At 44.0% G+C, this 20,347-nt stretch overlaps 1 protein-coding gene across 2 annotated transcripts in view; it reads left to right on the top strand.

Annotated features, from left to right (window-relative positions):
- The window catches only part of LOC129861340 (ER membrane protein complex subunit 1-like), a 37,871-nt gene that overhangs the window by 4,925 nt on the left and 12,599 nt on the right, over positions 1–20,347 (top strand). For both annotated transcript variants that reach the window (XM_055932696.1, XM_055932698.1), the window contains exons 8-18: positions 502–675; positions 7,907–7,978; positions 8,382–8,480; positions 9,518–9,614; positions 10,587–10,703; positions 12,330–12,529; positions 14,979–15,128; positions 15,705–15,866; positions 16,038–16,157; positions 16,281–16,418; positions 18,859–19,032. In XM_055932696.1, coding sequence (XP_055788671.1) covers positions 502–675; positions 7,907–7,978; positions 8,382–8,480; positions 9,518–9,614; positions 10,587–10,703; positions 12,330–12,529; positions 14,979–15,128; positions 15,705–15,866; positions 16,038–16,157; positions 16,281–16,418; positions 18,859–19,032 — 1,503 coding nt within the window. The remainder of the gene's footprint in view (positions 1–501; positions 676–7,906; positions 7,979–8,381; positions 8,481–9,517; positions 9,615–10,586; positions 10,704–12,329; positions 12,530–14,978; positions 15,129–15,704; positions 15,867–16,037; positions 16,158–16,280; positions 16,419–18,858; positions 19,033–20,347) is intronic.

The following is a 20,347-nucleotide window of genomic DNA, read 5'->3' as shown; positions in this document are numbered from 1 at the left end:
GCTGAGCAAACCATCCTCGATCAGCTGAGCAAACCATCCTCGATCAGCTGAGCAAACCATCCTCGATCAGCTGAGCAAACCATCCTCGATCAGCTGAGCAAACCATCCTCGATCAGCTGAGCAAACCATCCTCGATCAGCTGAGCAAACCATCCTCGATCAGCTGAGCAAACCATGCTACAGCTAGCTGCCTTAGTGCAAGCTAGTTTGAACGGTCATACGCTAGCTAGTTTGAACGGTCATACGCTAGCTAGTTTGAACGGTCATACGCTAGCTAGTTTGAACGGTCATACGCTAGCTAGTTTGAACGGTCATACGCTAGCGAGCAGACGCTAGCTAATGTTAACGCGTTAGCAAATTTCCATTGTTTTTGAGTGGATTTTTTCCTTTAAATCCTGTGAAATACCTTGTGGATTAATTATCACATTGATGCTATTGCTTTCTGAGTGGAAACGAATGACCAATGTCTTTCTGTTGCTTCATTTCCTACTCCCCCCCCCAGTCTCTGGATCTGAAGGTATCCCCAGGCTTCCAGCCCGTCCTCGTGTCCAGCCAGCCCCACCCGGCCCGTTCCCCCCTCTCAGAGTTCTTTCTCCAGCTCGGACCAGACCACCACGTCCTGCTGCAGCTCAAAGCTGATGGATACACCGTCGCCCCACTCAGAGACTTCCAGCCGGTACACATTCATTCATTCATTCATTCATTCATTTTTGTTTAGTCAATATAGTTGAATTCAATAAACTTAATTCATCCCAGAGAGGCAATTATTAATGTCACTGACCATAAACCGTGTCTACCTATATACAGTATCTACCTATGTACAGTAAACCGTATCTACCTATATACAGTAAACCGTATCTACCTGTATACAGTAAACCGTGTCTACCTGTATACAGTAAACCGTGTCTACCTGTATACAGTAAACCGTGTCTACCTATATACAGTAAACCGTGTCTACCTATATACAGTAAACCGTGTCTACCTATATACCGTAAACCGTATCTACCTGTATACAGTAAACCGTGTCTACCTGTATACAGTAAACCGTGTCTACCTGTATACCGTGTCTACCTATATACAGTAAACCATATATACAGTAAACCGTATCTACCTATATACAGTAAACCGTGTCTACCTATATACAGTAAACCGTGTCTACCTATATACAGTAAACCGTGTCTACCTGTATACAGTGTCTACCTATATACAGTAAACCGTGTCTACCAATATACAGTATACCGTGTCTACCTATATACAGTAAACCATATATACAGTATACAGTGTCTACCTATATACAGTAAACCGTGTCTACCAATATACAGTATACCGTGTCTACCTATATACAGTATACCGTATCTACCTATATACAGTATACCGTATCTACCTATATACAGTAAACCGTGTCTACCTGTATACCGTGTCTACCTATATACAGTAAACCGTGTCTACCTGTATACCGTATCTACCTATATACAGTATACCGTGTCTACCTATATACAGTAAACCGTGTCTACCTGTATACCGTATCTACCTATATACAGTAAACCGTGTCTACCTATATACAGTAAACCGTGTCTACCTATATACAGTAAACCGTGTCTACCTATATACAGTAAACCGTGTCTACCTATATACAGTAAACCGTGTCTACCTATATACAGTAAACCGTGTCTACCTATATACAGTAAACCGTGTCTACCTGTATACAGTAAACCGTGTCTACCTGTATACAGTAAACCGTGTCTACCTGTATACAGTGTCTACCTATATACAGTAAACCGTGTCTACCTATATACAGTAAACCGTGTCTACCTATATACAGTAAACCGTATCTACCTATATACCGTGTCTACCTATATACAGTAAACCGTGTCTACCTATATACAGTAAACCGTGTCTACCTGTATACAGTATACCGTGTCTACCTATATACCGTGTCTACCTATATACAGTAAACCGTGTCTACCTGTATACCGTATCTACCTATATACAGTAAACCGTGTCTACCTGTATACCGTATCTACCTATATACAGTAAACCGTGTCTACCTGTATACCGTATCTACCTATATACAGTAAACCGTGTCTACCTATATACAGTAAACCGTGTCTACCTGTATACCGTATCTACCTATATACAGTAAACCGTGTCTACCTATATACAGTAAACCGTGTCTACCTATATACAGTAAACCGTGTCTACCTATATACAGTAAACCGTGTCTACCTATATACAGTATACCGTATCTACCTGTATACAGTAAACCGTGTCTACCTGTATACCGTGTCTACCTATATACAGTAAACCGTGTCTACCTATATACAGTATACCGTATCTACCTATATACCGTGTCTACCTATATACAGTAAACCGTGTCTACCTGTATACCGTATCTACCTATATACAGTAAACCGTGTCTACCTATATACAGTAAACCGTATCTACCTATATACAGTAAACCATATATACAGTATACCGTATCTACCTATATACAGTATACCGTGTCTACCTATATACAGTAAACCGTATCTACCTATATACAGTAAACCGTATCTACCTATATACAGTAAACCGTGTCTACCTGTATACCGTGTCTACCTATATACAGTATACCGTATCTACCTATATACAGTAAACCGTGTCTACCTATATACAGTAAACCGTGTCTACCTGTATACCGTGTCTACCTATATACAGTAAACCGTATCTACCTATATACAGTAAACCGTATCTACCTATATACAGTAAACCGTGTCTACCTATATACAGTAAACCGTGTCTACCTATATACAGTAAACCGTGTCTACCTATATACAGTAAACCGTATCTACCTATATACAGTAAACCGTGTCTACCTGTATACCGTATCTACCTATATACAGTAAACCGTATCTACCTATATACAGTAAACCGTATCTACCTATATACAGTAAACCGTGTCTACCTATATACAGTAAACCGTATCTACCTATATACAGTAAACCGTGTCTACCTATATACAGTAAACCGTGTCTACCTATATACAGTAAACCGTGTCTACCTATATACAGTATACCGTGTCTACCTATAGACAGTAAACCGTGTCTACCTGTATACAGTAAACCGTGTCTACCTGTATACAGTAAACCGTATCTACCTATATACAGTAAACCGTGTCTACCTGTATACAGTAAACCGTGTCTACCTATATACAGTAAACCGTGTCTACCTGTATACCGTGTCTACCTGTATACAGTAAACCGTGTCTACCTATATACCGTGTCTACCTGTATACAGTAAACCGTGTCTACCTATATACCGTGTCTACCTGTATACAGTAAACCGTGTCTACCTGTATACCGTGTCTACCTGTAAACCGTGTCTACCTGTAAACCGTGTCTACCTGTAAACCGTGTCTACCTGTAAACCGTGTCTACCTGTATACCGTATCTACCTATATACAGTATACCGTATCTACCTATATACAGTATACCGTGTCTACCTGTATACCGTGTCTACCTATATACAGTAAACCGTGTCTACCTGTATACAGTAAACCGTGTCTACCTGTATACCGTGTCTACCTGTAAAACGTGTCTACCTGTAAACCGTGTCTACCTGTAAACCGTGTCTACCTGTATACCGTGTCTACCTATATACAGTAAACCGTATCTACCTATATACAGTAAACCGTGTCTACCTATATACAGTAAACCGTGTCTACCTATATACAGTAAACCGTATCTACCTATATACAGTAAACCGTGTCTACCTATATACAGTAAACCGTGTCTACCTATATACAGTAAACCGTGTCTACCTATATACAGTAAACCGTATCTACCTATATACAGTAAACCGTGTCTACCTGTATACAGTAAACCGTGTCTACCTGTATACAGTAAACCGTGTCTACCTGTATACAGTAAACCGTATCTACCTATATACAGTAAACCGTATCTACCTATATACAGTATACCGTGTCTACCTGTATACCGTGTCTACCTATATACAGTAAACCGTGTCTACCTATATACAGTAAACCGTGTCTACCTATATACAGTATACCGTGTCTACCTGTATACCGTGTCTACCTATATACAGTAAACCGTGTCTACCTATATACAGTAAACCGTATCTACCTATATACAGTAAACCGTGTCTACCTATATACAGTAAACCGTGTCTACCTATATACAGTAAACCGTGTCTACCTATATACAGTAAACCGTATCTACCTATATACAGTAAACCGTGTCTACCTGTATACCGTGTCTACCTGTAAACCGTGTCTACCTATATACAGTAAACCGTGTCTACCTATATACAGTAAACCGTGTCTACCTATATACAGTAAACCGTATCTACCTATATACAGTAAACCGTGTCTACCTGTATACCGTATCTACCTATATACAGTAAACCGTGTCTACCTATATACAGTAAACCGTGTCTACCTATATACAGTAAACCGTGTCTACCTATATACAGTAAACCGTATCTACCTATATACAGTAAACCGTGTCTACCTGTATACCGTGTCTACCTGTAAACCGTGTCTACCTATATACAGTAAACCGTGTCTACCTATATACAGTAAACCGTGTCTACCTATATACAGTAAACCGTGTCTACCTATATACAGTAAACCGTGTCTACCTATATACAGTAAACCATATATACAGTATACTGTATCTACCTATATACAGTAAACCGTATCTACCTATATACAGTAAACCGTGTCTACCTATATACAGTAAACCGTATCTACCTATATACAGTAAACCGTGTCTACCTGTATACCGTATCTACCTATATACAGTAAACCGTGTCTACCTATATAGTAAACCGTATCTACCTATATACAGTAAACCGTGTCTACCTATATACAGTATACCGTGTCTACCTATATACAGTATACCGTATCTACCTATATACAGTAAACCGTGTCTACCTATATACAGTAAACCGTGTCTACCTATATACAGTATACCGTGTCTACCTGTATACCGTGTCTACCTATATACAGTATACCGTATCTACCTATATACAGTATACCGTGTCTACCTATATACAGTAAACCGTATCTACCTATATACAGTAAACCGTGTCTACCTGTATACCGTATCTACCTATATACAGTAAACCGTGTCTACCTATATAGTAAACCGTGTCTACCTATATACAGTATACCGTGTCTACCTGTATACCGTGTCTACCTGTATACCGTGTCTACCTATATACAGTAAACCGTGTCTACCTATATACAGTATACCGTGTCTACCTGTATACCGTGTCTACCTGTATACCGTATCTACCTATATATAGTAAACCGTGTCTACCTATATAGTAAACCGTGTCTACCTATATACAGTATACCGTATCTACCTATATACAGTAAACCGTGTCTACCTATATACAGTAAACCGTGTCTACCTATATACAGTAAACCGTATCTACCTATATACAGTAAACCGTATCTACCTATATACAGTAAACCGTGTCTACCTATATACAGTATACCGTGTCTACCTATATACAGTATACCGTATCTACCTATATACAGTATACCGTGTCTACCTATATAGTAAACCGTATCTACCTATATACAGTAAACCGTATCTACCTATATACAGTATACCGTGTCTACCTATATAGTAAACCGTGTCTACCTGTATACCGTGTCTACCTGTATACAGTAAACCGTATCTACCTATATACCGTATCTACCTATATACAGTAAACCGTGTCTACCTATATACAGTAAACCGTGTCTACCTATATACAGTAAACCGTATCTACCTATATACAGTAAACCGTGTCTACCTATATACAGTAAACCGTGTCTACCTATATACAGTATACCGTGTCTACCTGTATACCGTGTCTACCTATATACAGTAAACCGTGTCTACCTATATACAGTAAACCGTGTCTACCTATATACAGTAAACCGTGTCTACCTATATACAGTATACCGTGTCTACCTGTATACCGTGTCTACCTATATACAGTAAACCGTGTCTACCTATATACAGTAAACCGTATCTACCTATATACAGTAAACCGTGTCTACCTATATACAGTAAACCGTGTCTACCTATATACAGTAAACCGTATCTACCTATATACAGTAAACCGTGTCTACCTGTATACCGTAAACCGTATCTACCTATATACAGTAAACCGTGTCTACCTATATACAGTAAACCGTGTCTACCTGTATACAGTAAACCGTGTCTACCTGTAAACCGTGTCTACCTATATACAGTAAACCGTGTCTACCTATATACAGTAAACCGTATCTACCTATATACAGTAAACCGTGTCTACCTATATACAGTAAACCGTGTCTACCTATATACAGTAAACCGTGTCTACCTATATACAGTAAACCGTGTCTACCTATATACAGTAAACCGTGTCTACCTGTATACAGTAAACCGTGTCTACCTGTAAACCGTGTCTACCTATATACAGTAAACCGTGTCTACCTATATACAGTAAACCGTATCTACCTATATACAGTAAACCGTGTCTACCTGTATACCGTATCTACCTATATACAGTAAACCGTGTCTACCTATATACAGTAAACCGTATCTACCTATATACAGTAAACCGTGTCTACCTATATACAGTATACCGTGTCTACCTATATACAGTAAACCGTGTCTACCTGTATACCGTATCTACCTATATACAGTAAACCGTGTCTACCTATATACAGTAAACCGTGTCTACCTATATACAGTAAACCGTGTCTACCTATATACAGTAAACCGTATCTACCTATATACAGTATACCGTATCTACCTATATACAGTAAACCGTGTCTACCTGTATACAGTAAACCGTGTCTACCTGTATACAGTAAACCGTGTCTACCTGTATACAGTAAACCGTGTCTACCTGTATACAGTAAACCGTGTCTACCTGTAAACCGTATCTACCTATATACAGTAAACCATATATACAGTATACCGTGTCTACCTGTATACCGTGTCTACCTGTATACAGTAAACCGTATCTACCTATATACAGTAAACCGTATCTACCTATATACAGTAAACCATATATACAGTATACCGTGTCTACCTGTATACCGTATCTACCTATATACAGTATACCGTATCTACCTATATACAGTAAACCATATATACAGTAAACCGTGTCTACCTGTATACAGTAAACCGTGTCTACCTGTATACAGTATACCGTGTCTACCTGTATACCGTATCTACCTGTATACAGTAAACCGTATCTACCTATATACAGTAAACCGTATCTACCTATATACAGTAAACCGTGTCTACCTATATACAGTAAACCGTGTCTACCTGTATACCGTGTCTACCTATATACAGTAAACCGTGTCTACCTGTATACCGTGTCTACCTATATACAGTAAACCGTATCTACCTATATACAGTAAACCGTGTCTACCTGTAAACCGTGTCTACCTATATACAGTAAACCGTATCTACCTATATACAGTAAACCGTGTCTACCTGTATACAGTAAACCGTGTCTACCTGTATACCGTGTCTACCTATATACAGTAAACCGTGTCTACCTGTATACCGTGTCTACCTATATACAGTAAACCGTATCTACCTATATACAGTAAACCGTGTCTACCTGTATACCGTGTCTACCTATATACAGTAAACCATATATACAGTAAACCATATATACAGTAAACCGTATATGTGAGTTTGATTACTGCTATATATTTTCTCCCAGTACTACAAGTCTCTCCGGATAGTGCATCTGCTATGTAGCATACAGTATATTATTAGACTATTTACCCTTTCAACCTGGATAATATTGGACCTCCACATGTGGTTAGTTGGAAGGTCAATGAAGCTGAATGAGTTCATAAGTGAACGTAATGAACACGTTTCGTTGTTGTGTTTTTTTTACAGTCGTTGTTAGTCTCATTTGCCACCACGGGGGAGAAGACTGTCGCTGCCGTCATGACTCCCAAAAACGAAACCGTGAGTCGTCATCGTGTCTCTTGAGTTGTCTAAAAATCGAAGTATTGCGTCATGCATGTGATCCATATATATATATAGTAGTTTAATTATACTGAGTTAAGTAACCCGTTGATTATCCCCATCTAACCCATCTTGGCCATGTTCTGTTATAATCTCCACCCGGCACAGACAGAAGAGGACTTGCCATCCCTCATAGCCTGGTTCCTCTCTAGGTTTCTTCCTAAGTTTTGGCCTTTCTAGGGAGTTTTTCCTAGCCACCGTGCTTCTACACCTGCATTACTTGCTGTTTGGGGTTTTAGGCTGGGTTTCTGTACAGCACTTTGAGATATCAGCTGATGTACGAAGGGCTATATAAAATAAACTTGATTTGATTTGGGTATCTCCCTTGCTGTTCTCTCTCCAGGCTTGTGCTATCAATCTGTTCAGCGTCGACTCCGGTCGCAGGCTGTTGGATACCACTGTCATCTTTTCCCTGGATCTTAACGGTGGGAAACCACACAAGGTGAGTGTGTCTCTGTATGTTGGAAAATCAGGTTTTGGGTAGTAAATATGGGTTTGACACATCCAACCACTCGCTGACAGAGAAGTCTAAAGGAAACACGGCTGGAATCTACCTAATGTAGGGGTGCAGGACGGCGATCAATCACATTTATTTATAAAGCCCTTTTTACATGACCAGTTGTCACAAAGTGCTTTACGGGTGTCTCACCCTGTAGTGTCTGGTGTCTCACCCTGTAGTGTGTGGTGTCTCACCCTGTAGTGTCACCCTGTAGTGTGTGGTGTCTCACCCTGTAGTGTCACCCTGTAGTGTGTGGTGTCTCACCCTGTAGTGTCACCCTGTAGTGTCTGGTGTCTCACCCTGTAGTGTCTGGTGTCTCACCCTGTAGTGTCTGGTGTCTCACCCTGTAGTGTGCGATGTCTCACCCTGTAGTGTGCGATGTCTCACCCTGTAGTGTGCGATGTCTCACCCTGTAGTGTCTGGTGTCTCACCCTGTAGTGTGTGATGTCTCACCCTGTAGTGTGCGATGTCTCACCCTGTAGTGTGTGATGTCTCACCCTGTAGTGTGCGATGTTTCACCCTGTAGTGTGTGATGTCTCACCCTGTAGTGTGCGATGTCTCACCCTGTAGTGTGCGATGTCTCACCCTGTAGTGTCTGGTGTCTCACCCTGTAGTGTCTGGTGTCTCACCCTGTAGTGTCTGGTGTCTCACCCTGTAGTGTCTGGTGTCTCACCCTGTAGTGTCTGGTGTCTCACCCTGTAGTGTGCGATGTTTCACCCTGTAGTTTCACCCTGTAGTGTGCGATGTCTCACACTGTAGTGCCTGGTGTCTCACCCTGTAGTGTGCGATGTCTCACCCTGTAGTGTGCGATGTCTCACCCTGTAGTGTGCGATGTCTCACCCTGTAGTGTGTGATGTCTCACCCTGTAGTGTGCGATGTCTCACCCTGTAGTGTCTGATGTCTCACCCTGTAGTGTCTGGTGTCTCACCCTGTAGTGTCTGATGTCTCACCCTGTAGTGTCTGATGTCTTCCCTCCCCAGCTGTACGTCCATGCCTTCCTGAAGAAGGACGACTCTGTGGGCTACAGGGTCCTAGTGCAGACACAGGACCATGCTCTCACCTTTATACAGCAGCCAGGTATGTGTACACACACACACACACACACACACTGGTTTTGCTATCCTTGTGGGGACCAAACAATTGATTCCCATTTCATTAAAATCCTATTTTCCCTAACCTTAACTCTGAACCGAACTACTAACCCTGATTGTAAACCAACCCATTTAAGCCTAAAATAGCTTTTTTCCTTGTGGGGACTGTGAAATGTGCCCACTTGTCTGAATTCTCCTTGTTTTAGTATCCTTTGTGAGGACGCACACACACACTAGGGATTTGTCTGCCATTGTAATCTTTGTGTTTTTTTTGGGTCGGCCTAAATCCAAGCAGTGTAAAAAGCGCTCTCGGTGTGGAAACGACAAATCAGATATCAAATATGTAGAAAAGATAATGATCTAGATATATGTTTTTTTTAAATATCTTTTGAGAACTAACAAAAGACAGTCGGAGAATTGGAAATTAACAAAACATTTATTAGTATTTATTTTGTTACTATGTTTCTGCAAAAGAACGCAGCATTATTCATGGCAAAATACATAGAATTTCAGGAAATCGGCTTTAAAAATCTGTTTTCTTTCAGCTACATGGAAACATTTGTAGAATTGCAGGGAATTTTCATAAACTGCCGTTGGCCCAGCGTCGTCCGGGGTAACGAGGGTAATGTAAAAAAAAAAAAAAAAATCTCACCAGAGCCAAGATGTTAAATATTCTCTACAATGTCGCCGTGACGACGGGCGACCGTTCTCATTGCCACGCCCACCACCTAAGCTTATTTTGGATTCACAAAAAACCCTGAACACAATGGAACACACACACTTTTTTTTAAATGTATGTAATCTGTAAAGTATTTTTGTATGTAATGTCACTTTTGTGTCAGACCCCAGGAAGGCTAGCTTTCGCCATTGGCTAACGGGGATCCTAATTAAAAATCACATATCGCACACACATATACACACACTAGACGAGGCTTCTAACCAAAACCTGTGATTCCAGGACGTGTGGTATGGACCAGAGAGGAGGCCCTAGCTGATGTTGTTACCATGGAGATGGTGGACCTGCCACTCACTGGGACCCAGGCGGAGTTGGAGGGGGAGTTTGGCAAGAAAGCTGGTATGGAACATCAGAGTTCATTATTCCCGTTATCTTTTTAACAACACAACGTAAAGCAAAGACGACGTAAATAAAATAATTGAGGCTGACACACACAAAAAAAAACTATTTCTCCAAAACAATACGATTTAACTTTATTATGCTTAGTCATTCTCTTTAAAATATATGTATTGAACATGTCTTTTTTGTAATATATATTTTTTTTTAATTCCATGTATTTTATTTTTGTAGGTGTTTTTTTGTCTCTTTTTGGCTTTGTATTTGTGATGGCCTGTGTTTGTTGCCGCCAGTAACGTATAATGTTAATTTGACCCTGTCTAAGTTAATTGTCCTCTATGTATTGCTATCCCCAATTGGCTTAAGTCTTGCTCTGTCTCTTTTGGTTTCCTAATTGCTGCGCTTGGATCCAGCCATTCAAGGTAAAGCTCTGTCCTTTCTGTCCTTTCTGTTTGCTTATGTTGAAGATCAGTAACAAAGGGCTCTGATTTAAGTTTCTGCTTTGTTGTGTTCTTGTAGTCTTTGTTGTGTTCTTGTAGTCTTTGTTGTGTTCTTGTAGTCTTTGGTTGTGTTCTTGTAGTCTTTGTTGTGTTCTTGTAGTCTTTGTTGTGTTCTTGTAGTCTTTGTTGTGTTCTTGTAGTCTTTGTTGTGTTCTTGTAGTCTTTGTTGTGTTCTTGTAGTCTTTGTTGTGTTCTTGTGGTCTTTGTTGTGTTCTTGTGGTCTTTGTTGTGTTCTTGTGGTCTTTGTTGTGTTCTTGTGGTCTTGTAGTCTTTGTTGTGGTCTTGTAGTCTTTGTTGTGGTCTTGTAGTCTTTGTTGTGGTCTTTGTTGTGTTCTTGTAGTCTTTGTCGTTTGTTGTGGTCTTGTAGTCTTTGTTGTGGTCTTGTAGTCTTTGTTGTGGTCTTGTAGTCTTTGTTGTGGTCTTGTAGTCTTTGTTGTGGTCTTGTAGTCTTTGTTGTGGTCTTGTAGTCTTTGTTGTGGTCTTGTAGTCTTTGTTGTGGTCTTGTAGTCTTTGTTGTGGTCTTGTAGTCTTTGTTGTGGTCTTGTAGTCTTTGTTGTGGTCTTGTAGTCTTTGTTGTGGTCTTGTAGTCTTTGTTGTGGTCTTGTAGTCTTTGTCGTTTGTTGTGGTCTTGTAGTCTTTGTCGTTTGTTGTGTTCTTGTAGTCTTTGTCGTTTGTTGTGGTCTTGTAGTCTTTGTTGTGGTCTTGTAGTCTTTGTTGTGGTCTTGTAGTCTTTGTTGTGGTCTTGTAGTCTTTGTTGTGGTCTTGTAGTCTTTGTTGTGGTCTTGTAGTCTTTGTTGTGGTCTTGTAGTCTTTGTTGTGGTCTTGTAGTCTTTGTTGTGGTCTTGTAGTCTTTGTCGTTTGTTGTGGTCTTGTAGTCTTTGTCGTTTGTTGTGTTCTTGTAGTCTTTGTTGTTTGTTGATGAGTTTGTGAGCTTCAGTGTTGACCTCGTGTATTTATTGTCCCTGTAGAAAGAATCCATTGACGTCCAGATAAACCCGAGGAAACTTCTTGCGGTCCAGCCTTCTATCGTGACGACTTCACTCTCGAACCATAACTGTTTTTAGAATCTAACGACTAAAACTGTAGATAATAACGTGTGTCCGTCTGTCCGTGGTTCTCCCTCCTCTAGACGGGTTATTCCCCATGGTGCTGAAGCGTCTGTCATCCCAGGTGATTCTGCTCCAGGCGTGGCTGGCACACCTGTGGAAGTTGTTTTACGAAGCCCGTAAACCTCGCAGCCAGGTTAAGAACGAGGTCACCATAGAAACGTTGTCCAGGGATGAGTTCAACCTGCAGAAGATGATGGTTATGGTCACGGCCTCGGGGAAGGTGAGACGAGGGGGGGGGGGGTGGGTCACGGCCTCGGGGAAGGTGAGACGAGAGGGGGAGGGGGGATTCACGGCCTCTGGGAAGGTGAGACGAGACGGGGAGGGGGGGTCACGGCCTCGGAAGGTGAGCCGGAGAGGGGGAGGGGGGGTCACGGCCTCGGGGAAGGTGAGCCGGAGAGGGGGAGGGGGGGTCACGGCCTCGGGGAAGGTGAGCCGGAGAGGGGGAGGGGGGGTCACGGCCTCGGGGAAGGTGAGCCGGAGAGGGGGTCACGGCCTCGGAAGGTGAGCCGGAGAGGGGGAGGGGGGGTCACGGCCTCGGAAGGTGAGCCGGAGAGGGGGAGGGGGGGTCACGGCCTCGGAAGGTGAGCCGGAGAGGGGGAGGGGGGGTCACGGCCTCGGAAGGTGAGCCGGAGAGGGGGAGGGGGGTCACGGCCTCGGGGAAGGTGAGCCGGAGAGGGGGAGGGGGGGTCACGGCCTCGGGGAAGGTGAGACGAGAGGGGGAGGGTGGGGTCACGGCCTCGGGGAAGGTGAGACGAGAGAGGGAGGGGGGGTCACGGCCTCGGGGAAGGTGAGACGAGAGGGGGAGGGGGGGTCACGGCCTCGGAAGGTGAGCCGGAGAGGGGGAGGGGGGGTCACGGCCTCGGAAGGTGAGCCGGAGAGGGGGAGGGGGGGGGTCACGGCCTCGGGGAAGGTGAGAGGAGAGGGGGAGGGGGGGTCACGGCCTCGGGGAAGGTGAGACGAGAGGGGGAGGGTGGGGTCACGGCCTCGGGGAAGGTGAGACGAGAGAGGGAGGGGGGGTCACGGCCTCGGGGAAGGTGAGACGAGAGGGGGAGGGGGGTCACGGCCTCGGGGAAGGTGAGACGAGAGGGGGAGGGGGGTCACGGCCTCGGGGAAGGTGAGACGAGAGGGGGAGGGTGGGTCACGGCCTCGGGGAAGGTGAGAGGGGGAGGGTGGGTCACGGCCTCGGGGAAGGTGAGAGGGGGAGGGGGGGTCACGGCCTCGGGGAAGGTGAGAGGGGGAGGGTGGGTCACGGCCTCGGAAGGTGAGCCGAGAGGGGGAGGGGGGGTCACGGCCTCGGGGAAGGTGAGACGAGAGGGGGAGGGGGGGTCACGGCCTCGGGGAAGGTGAGACGAGAGGGGGAGGGGGGTCACGGCCTCGGGGAAGGTGAGCCGAGAGGGGGAGGGTGGGGTCACGGCCTCGGGGAAGGTGAGACGAGAGGGAGGAGTCACGGCCTCGGGGAAGGTGAGACGAAAGGGGGAGGGGGGGTCACAGCCTCGGAAAGTGAGACGAGAGGGGGAGGGGGGTGTCACGGCCTTGGGGAAGGGGAGGGGGGGTCATGGCCTCGGAAGGTGAGAGGGGGAGGGGGGGTCACGGCCTCGGGGAAGGTGAGAGGGGGAGGGGGGGTCACGGCCTCGGGGAAGGTGAGACGAGAGGGGAGGGGGGGGTCACGGCCTCGGGGAAGGTGAGACGAGAGGGGGAGGGGGGTCACGGCCTCGGGGAAGGTGAGAGGGGGGTGGGGTCACGGCCTCGGGGAAGGGGGAGGGGTCACGGCCTCGGGGAAGGTGAGACGAGAGGAGAAGGGGGGTGTGTGTTTATAGATGGCAGAAGGTGATCCTCAAAAACAAAAACAAAAAATAAACAAAAAGTGAACTGCTGCTAGAGATCCACTGTCATTGGTAGAGAGATTCTACTGTCTGTTGACCTCAGAACAAACATTGGTAGAGAGGTTCTACTGTCTGTTGACCTCAGAACAAACATTGGTAGAGAGGTTCTACTGTCTGTTGACCTCATCACTAACATTGGTAGAGTGAGGTTCTACTGTCTGTTGACCTCAGAACCAACATTGGTAGAGAGGTTCTACTGTCTGTTGACCTCAGAACCAACATTGGTAGAGAGGTTCTACTGTCTGTTGACCTCAGAACCAACATTGGTAGAGAGGTTCTACTGTCTGTTGACCTCATCACTAACATTGGTAGCACTTCACAGTAGTCCTAGTGAGGCTCATATATGCAGGATGTTGTGTTACTCAGGCGTAAGACAAGCTCTGTAAAAATGCTCTGAATGTGATGCAGTTTTTTTTATGCAATCGATTGAATAAATGATTGGAATGATGTTCGGCTTTCTCAGTGCGTTTGTTCTTGGCCATAAAATAAGTATAAACTATCAACATATAGAAAGTCGCACACTGCATGTATAATCTCCCAACAAATTAATGGGTATTTACCAACGTTTCGGTAAAAAGGCAATCAATTGTTGGGAGTTTTATACATGGAGTGTGTGACTTTATTTATTTTGATAGTTTATAGTTTATTCGCCGTTAGTCAGCACCTCCACACAAACTATTTTCTGGGGGTGCGACCAGCTCATGTTATTTTTTTTTAAACATAAAATAAGTATTGTTGTACTTTATAGCACACGGTATGAAATAATAATCATCTGTTTGGTTCCAGCTGTTTGGCATCGACAGCAAGTCAGGCAGCATTCTGTGGAAGCACTACCTGGAGAATGTCCAGCCCAACGCAGCTTTCAAACTGATAGTCCAGAGGACCACCGCTCACTTCCCCCATCCCCCACAGTGCACTCTGCTCATCAAGGATAAGGTAGGAAAACAACACCATGGACTGTGTTGCAAACTAGTCCTTACTACATCATTTATAAATGTTTTATATGTGAGAGCTCTGGTGATTTATTTTTAAGATTCACAAATTATTTACATTTGATCTTGAACGTAAAAAAGACATTGGGGGCTGTCGTGATCAAGCATCTCAGTAGCATTTAATACCTCAGTGTTTACATACTGGGGGCGGCAGCGTAGCCTAGTGGTTAGAGCATTGACTAGTTACCGAAAGGTTGCAAGATCAAATCCCCGAGCTGACAAGGTAACAATCTGTCGTTCTGCCCCTGAACAATGACAGTTAACCCACTGTTCCCCGGTAGGCCGTCATTGAAAATAAGAATTTGTTCTTAACTGACTTGCCGAGTTAAATAAAGATAAAATAAAAAATACTGTAACTGTGGGGCAGCTCTTACTCCGACTGGATATTTTTCATTTCTACTTTTTCATTTTTAACGTTATGGAATGTTTTTAATGGAGGAAGACTTTTATTTTGGAGGAAGACTTTTATTTTGTAACAACATTGCAGACTGCTTCAAAACATTTCTGTTTTTCACCCCAGGACACTGGCCTGGCCACCCTGCATGTGTTCAACCCCATCTTTGGCAGGAAGAGTCACATCGCCCTGCCGGCCTTGCCCCGACCCATCCTCCAGTCACTACTACTACCGGTTATAGACCAGGACTACGCCAAGGTCCTGCTGCTGGTCGATGACCAATACAAGGTAGGACTACATCTGTCTGATTTCAAGGACTTGGGGGGGGATGAAACATCAATGATGTGAAATAAAACATTATGCTGCATTGTGGGAAAGATTTGCGCCTTTATTTTGTAAAGTACCTGTTAGTGTTGACTTCTTCTGCCTTTTTTATATGCCTTCCCTCCCTCCCTTCAGGTGACAGCCTTCCCCTCCACTAAGAACGTCCTGCAGCAGCTCCAGGAGATGGCCTCCTCGATCTTCTTCTACCTGATCCATTCAGATCAGGGAAACCTGTCTGGATTCAGGCTGCGCAAGGTGACTTAACACTGTGTGTGTGTGTGTGTGTGTGTGTGTGTGTGTGTGTGTGTGTGTGTGTGTGTGTGTGTGTGTGTGTGTGTGCATGGATGTGACATTGAGAGTGTGTGTGTGTTCCTCCAGGACCTGTCCACAGAGCGGATCTGGGAGGTGGTCCTACCTACAGAGGTCCAGAAGATAGTAGCTGTCAAAGGGAAGAGGCCCAATGAGCATGTCCACTCTCAGGGCAGAGTGATGGGAGACCGCAGTGTTCTCTACAAGGTAAACACTGCTCTAGGTGGTAGGACAGTGTTCGCTACAAGGTTAACACTGCTCTAGGTGGTAGGACAGTGTTCTCTACAAGGTAAACACTGCTCTAGGTGGTAGGACAGTGTTCACTACAAGGTAAACACTGCTCTAGGTGGTAGGACAGTGTTCACTACAAGGTAAACACTGCTCTAGGTGGTAGGACAGTGTTCTCTACAAGGTAAACACTGCTCTAGGTGGTAGGACAGGGTTCTCTACAAGGTAAACACTGCTCTAGGTAGGGTAAACACTGCTCTAGGTGGTAGGACAGTGTTCACTACAAGGTAAACACTGCTCTAGGTGGTAGGACAGTGTTCACTACAAGGTAAACACTGCTCTAGGTGGTAGGACAGTGTTCTCTACAAGGTAAACACTGCTCTAGGTGGTAGGACAGTGTTCTCTACAAGGTAAACACTGCTCTAGGTGGTAGGACAGGGTTCTCTACAAGGTAAACACTGCTCTAGGTGGTAGGACAGTGTTCTCTACAAGGTAAACACTGCTCTAGGTGGTAGGACAGTGTTCTCTACAAGGTAAACACTGCTCTAGGTGGTAGGACAGTGTTCTCTACAAGGTAAACACTGCTCTAGGTGGTAGGACAGTGTTCTCTAGAAGGTAAACACTGCTCTAGGTAGGGTAAACACTGCTCTAGGTGGTAGGACAGTGTTCACTACAAGGTAAACACTGCTCTAGGTGGTAGGACAGTGTTCACTACAAGGTAAACACTGCTCTAGGTGGTAGGACAGGGTTCTCTACAAGGTAAACACTGCTCTAGGTGGTAGGACAGTGTTCGCTACAAGGTTAACACTGCTCTAGGTGGTAGGACAGGGTTCTCTACAAGGTAAACACTGCTCTAGGTGGTAGGACAGGGTTCTCTATAAGGTAAACACTGCTCTAGGTAGGGTAAACACTGCTCTAGGTGGTAGGACAGTGTTCACTACAAGGTAAACACTGCTCTAGGTGGTAGGACAGTGTTCTCTACAAGGTAAACACTGCTCTAGGTGGTAGGACAGTGTTCTCTACAAGGTAAACACTGCTCTAGGTAGGGTAAACACTGCTCTAGGTGGTAGGACAGTGTTCACTACAAGGTAAACACTGCTCTAGGTGGTAGGACAGTGTTCTCTACAAGGTAAACACTGCTCTAGGTGGTAGGACAGTGTTCTCTACAAGGTAAACACTGCTCTAGGTGGGGTAAACACGGCTCACCCACACCAGAAGCGATCAGGACACGCAAGTTGAAATATCAAAACAAACTCTTAACCAATTATATTTATTTGGGGAACAGGTCGAAAAGCATTAAACATTTATGGCAATTTAGCTAGCTATCTAGCTAGCTTGTTGTTGCTAGCTAATTTGTCCTATTTAGCTAGCTTGCTGTTGGTAGCTAATTTGCCCTGGTATATAAACGTTGATTTGTTATTTTACCTGAAATGCACAAGGTCCTCTACTCCGACAATTAATCCACACATAAAACGGTCAACCGAATTTGTTTCTCATCTCTCCTCCTTCCTTAAGGCTTTATTTTTCTTCTTTGGACTTTAAATGGCGGTTGGCAATCAACTTTAAGGTGCACTACCACCACCAACTGGTCTGGAGTGTGGACATCAGTTCATCTTGCAATCACCCACGTGGGTATATGCTCCTAAAAACCAATGAGGAGATGGGAGAGGCGGGACTTGCAGCGTGTTGAGCGTCACAAATAGAACTCATTTCTATTTTAGAGACCTGGCCACGCAGACGCCCGCGAGCAGTGTGGGTGCAATGATTGAATCACATGTATGTGTACATTTTTATTTTTGCGACGGCCAGCGGTGTGGTCAGCACTTCACCGCACAAAACACATTGCGGGCGATCCTTGTTATTTCTCAAAGTTTGTACAGAGAAACTCATCGCTGTATTTGCGTTTTCATGACGATTTGAGCTCACTCAGAACTTGTGGCTAGTTTTGAGTTCATTTGATGACAGCTTGTAAGTGATGGCGAGTGGGAATGACAAGTCAGTGGCTGACAGCACATCGTATGCTGCTGAACCACAGCTCTGAAGCGTGTAGGTCACGGAGTGCAGTTGCACACGTGGCCAAATCAATTCCGGTAATTAATGAAATAGTTAGACATTAACTCTGACGTGTCACGACCCACTATTAACACGCCAATTGGGTTGCGACGCATACACTTTAAGAAAGGCTGTGGACTAGAGGGTCTACACTCAAACTATTAAGGGCTGGTTTCCCAGATCCAGAGTTAGACTAGTCCTGGACTAAAAAGCATTTTCAGTGGGTAATATCTACAAAGTGGACCCAGAAGTTGAACTTTTAATCATTTTTGAGGAGCAACAAGTGCAAATACAAAACTTGTTGGAAAATAAGAATTTTTTTGAGTGAAGACTTGAATAAAAGTCACTTTTTTTCCTTTCTCCACAGTACCTAAACCCTAACCTGCTGGCAGTGGTGACGGAGAGTACAGACACCCACCCTGAGCGGGCCTTCGTGGGCGTGTTCCTGGTCGACGGTGTGACCGGACGCATCATCCATGAAGCCGTCCAGAGAAAGGCCAGGGGGCCCGTCCACTTTGTCCACTCTGAGAACTGGGTTGTGGTGAGTAGCAGCAGCAGTATTCGTAGCAGAAGTATTCGCAGTAGTAGTACTACTATCAGGAGTAGTAGTATTCTCAGCAGTAGTAGTAGTATTCTCAGCAGTACTATCAGTAGTAGGAGCAGTAGCAGTACTATTATCAGTAGTATTCTCAGTAGTAGTAGTATTATCAGTAGTATTCTCAGTAGTAGTAGTATTCTCAGTAGTGGTTGTAGTAGTAGTAGTATTATCAGTAGTGGTAGTAGTAGTATTATCAGTAGTGGTGGTGGTAGTAGTAGTATTATCAGTAGTGGTGGTGGTAGTAGTATTATCAGTAGTGGTGGTAGTAGTAGTATTATCAGTAGTGGTGGTGGTAGTAGTATTATCAGTAGTGGTGGTGGTATTAGTATTATCAGTAGTAGTGGTGGTGGGGGTGGTAGTAGTATTATCAGTAGTGGTGGTGGTAGTAGTATTATCAGTAGTGGTGGTGGTAGTAGTATTATCAGTAGTGGTGGTGGTAGTAGTATTATCAGTAGTAGTGGTGATGGGGGTGGTAGTAGTATTATCAGTAGTGGTGGTGGTAGTAGTATTATCAGTAGTGGTGGTAGTAGTATTATCAGTAGTGGTGGTGGTAGTAGTATTATCAGTAGTGGTGGTGGTAGTAGTATTATCAGTAGTGGTGGTGGTATTAGTATTATCAGTAGTAGTGGTGGTGGGGGTGGTAGTAGTATTACCAGTAGTGGTGGTGGTAGTAGTAGTATTACCAGTAGTGGTGGTGGTAGTAGTAGTATTATCAGTAGTGGTGGTGGTAGTAGTATTACCAGTAGTAGTGGTGGTAGTAGTAGTATTATCAGTAGTGGTGGCAGTAGTAGTATTATCAGTAGTGGTGGTGGTAGTAGTATTATCAGTAGTGGTGGTAGTAGTAGTATTATCAGTAGTAGCATTTGTAGTAGGAGTAGTATTACCAGTAGTGGTGGTAGTAGTAGTATTATCAGTAGTGGTGGTGGTAGTAGTAGTATTATCAGTAGTGGTGGTGGTAGTAGTAGTATTATCAGTAGTGGTGGTGGTAGTAGTAGTATTATCAGTAGTGGTGGTAGTAGTAGTAGTATTATCAGTAGTGGTGGTGGTAGTAGTATTATCAGTAGTGGTGGTGGTAGTAGTATTATCAGTAGTGGTGGTGGTAGTAGTATTATCAGTAGTGGTGGTGGTAGTAGTAGTATTATCAGTAGTGGTGGTGGTAGTAGTAGTATTATCAGTAGTGGTGGTGGTAGTAGTATTATCAGTAGTGGTGGTGGTAGTAGTATTATCAGTAGTGGTGGTGGTGGTGGTAGTATTACCA

This window comes from Salvelinus fontinalis, chromosome 8, assembly GCF_029448725.1.
Source record: "Salvelinus fontinalis isolate EN_2023a chromosome 8, ASM2944872v1, whole genome shotgun sequence".
Lineage (NCBI taxonomy): Eukaryota > Metazoa > Chordata > Actinopteri > Salmoniformes > Salmonidae > Salvelinus > Salvelinus fontinalis.
This window is presented reverse-complemented; position numbering and strand designations above follow the sequence as displayed.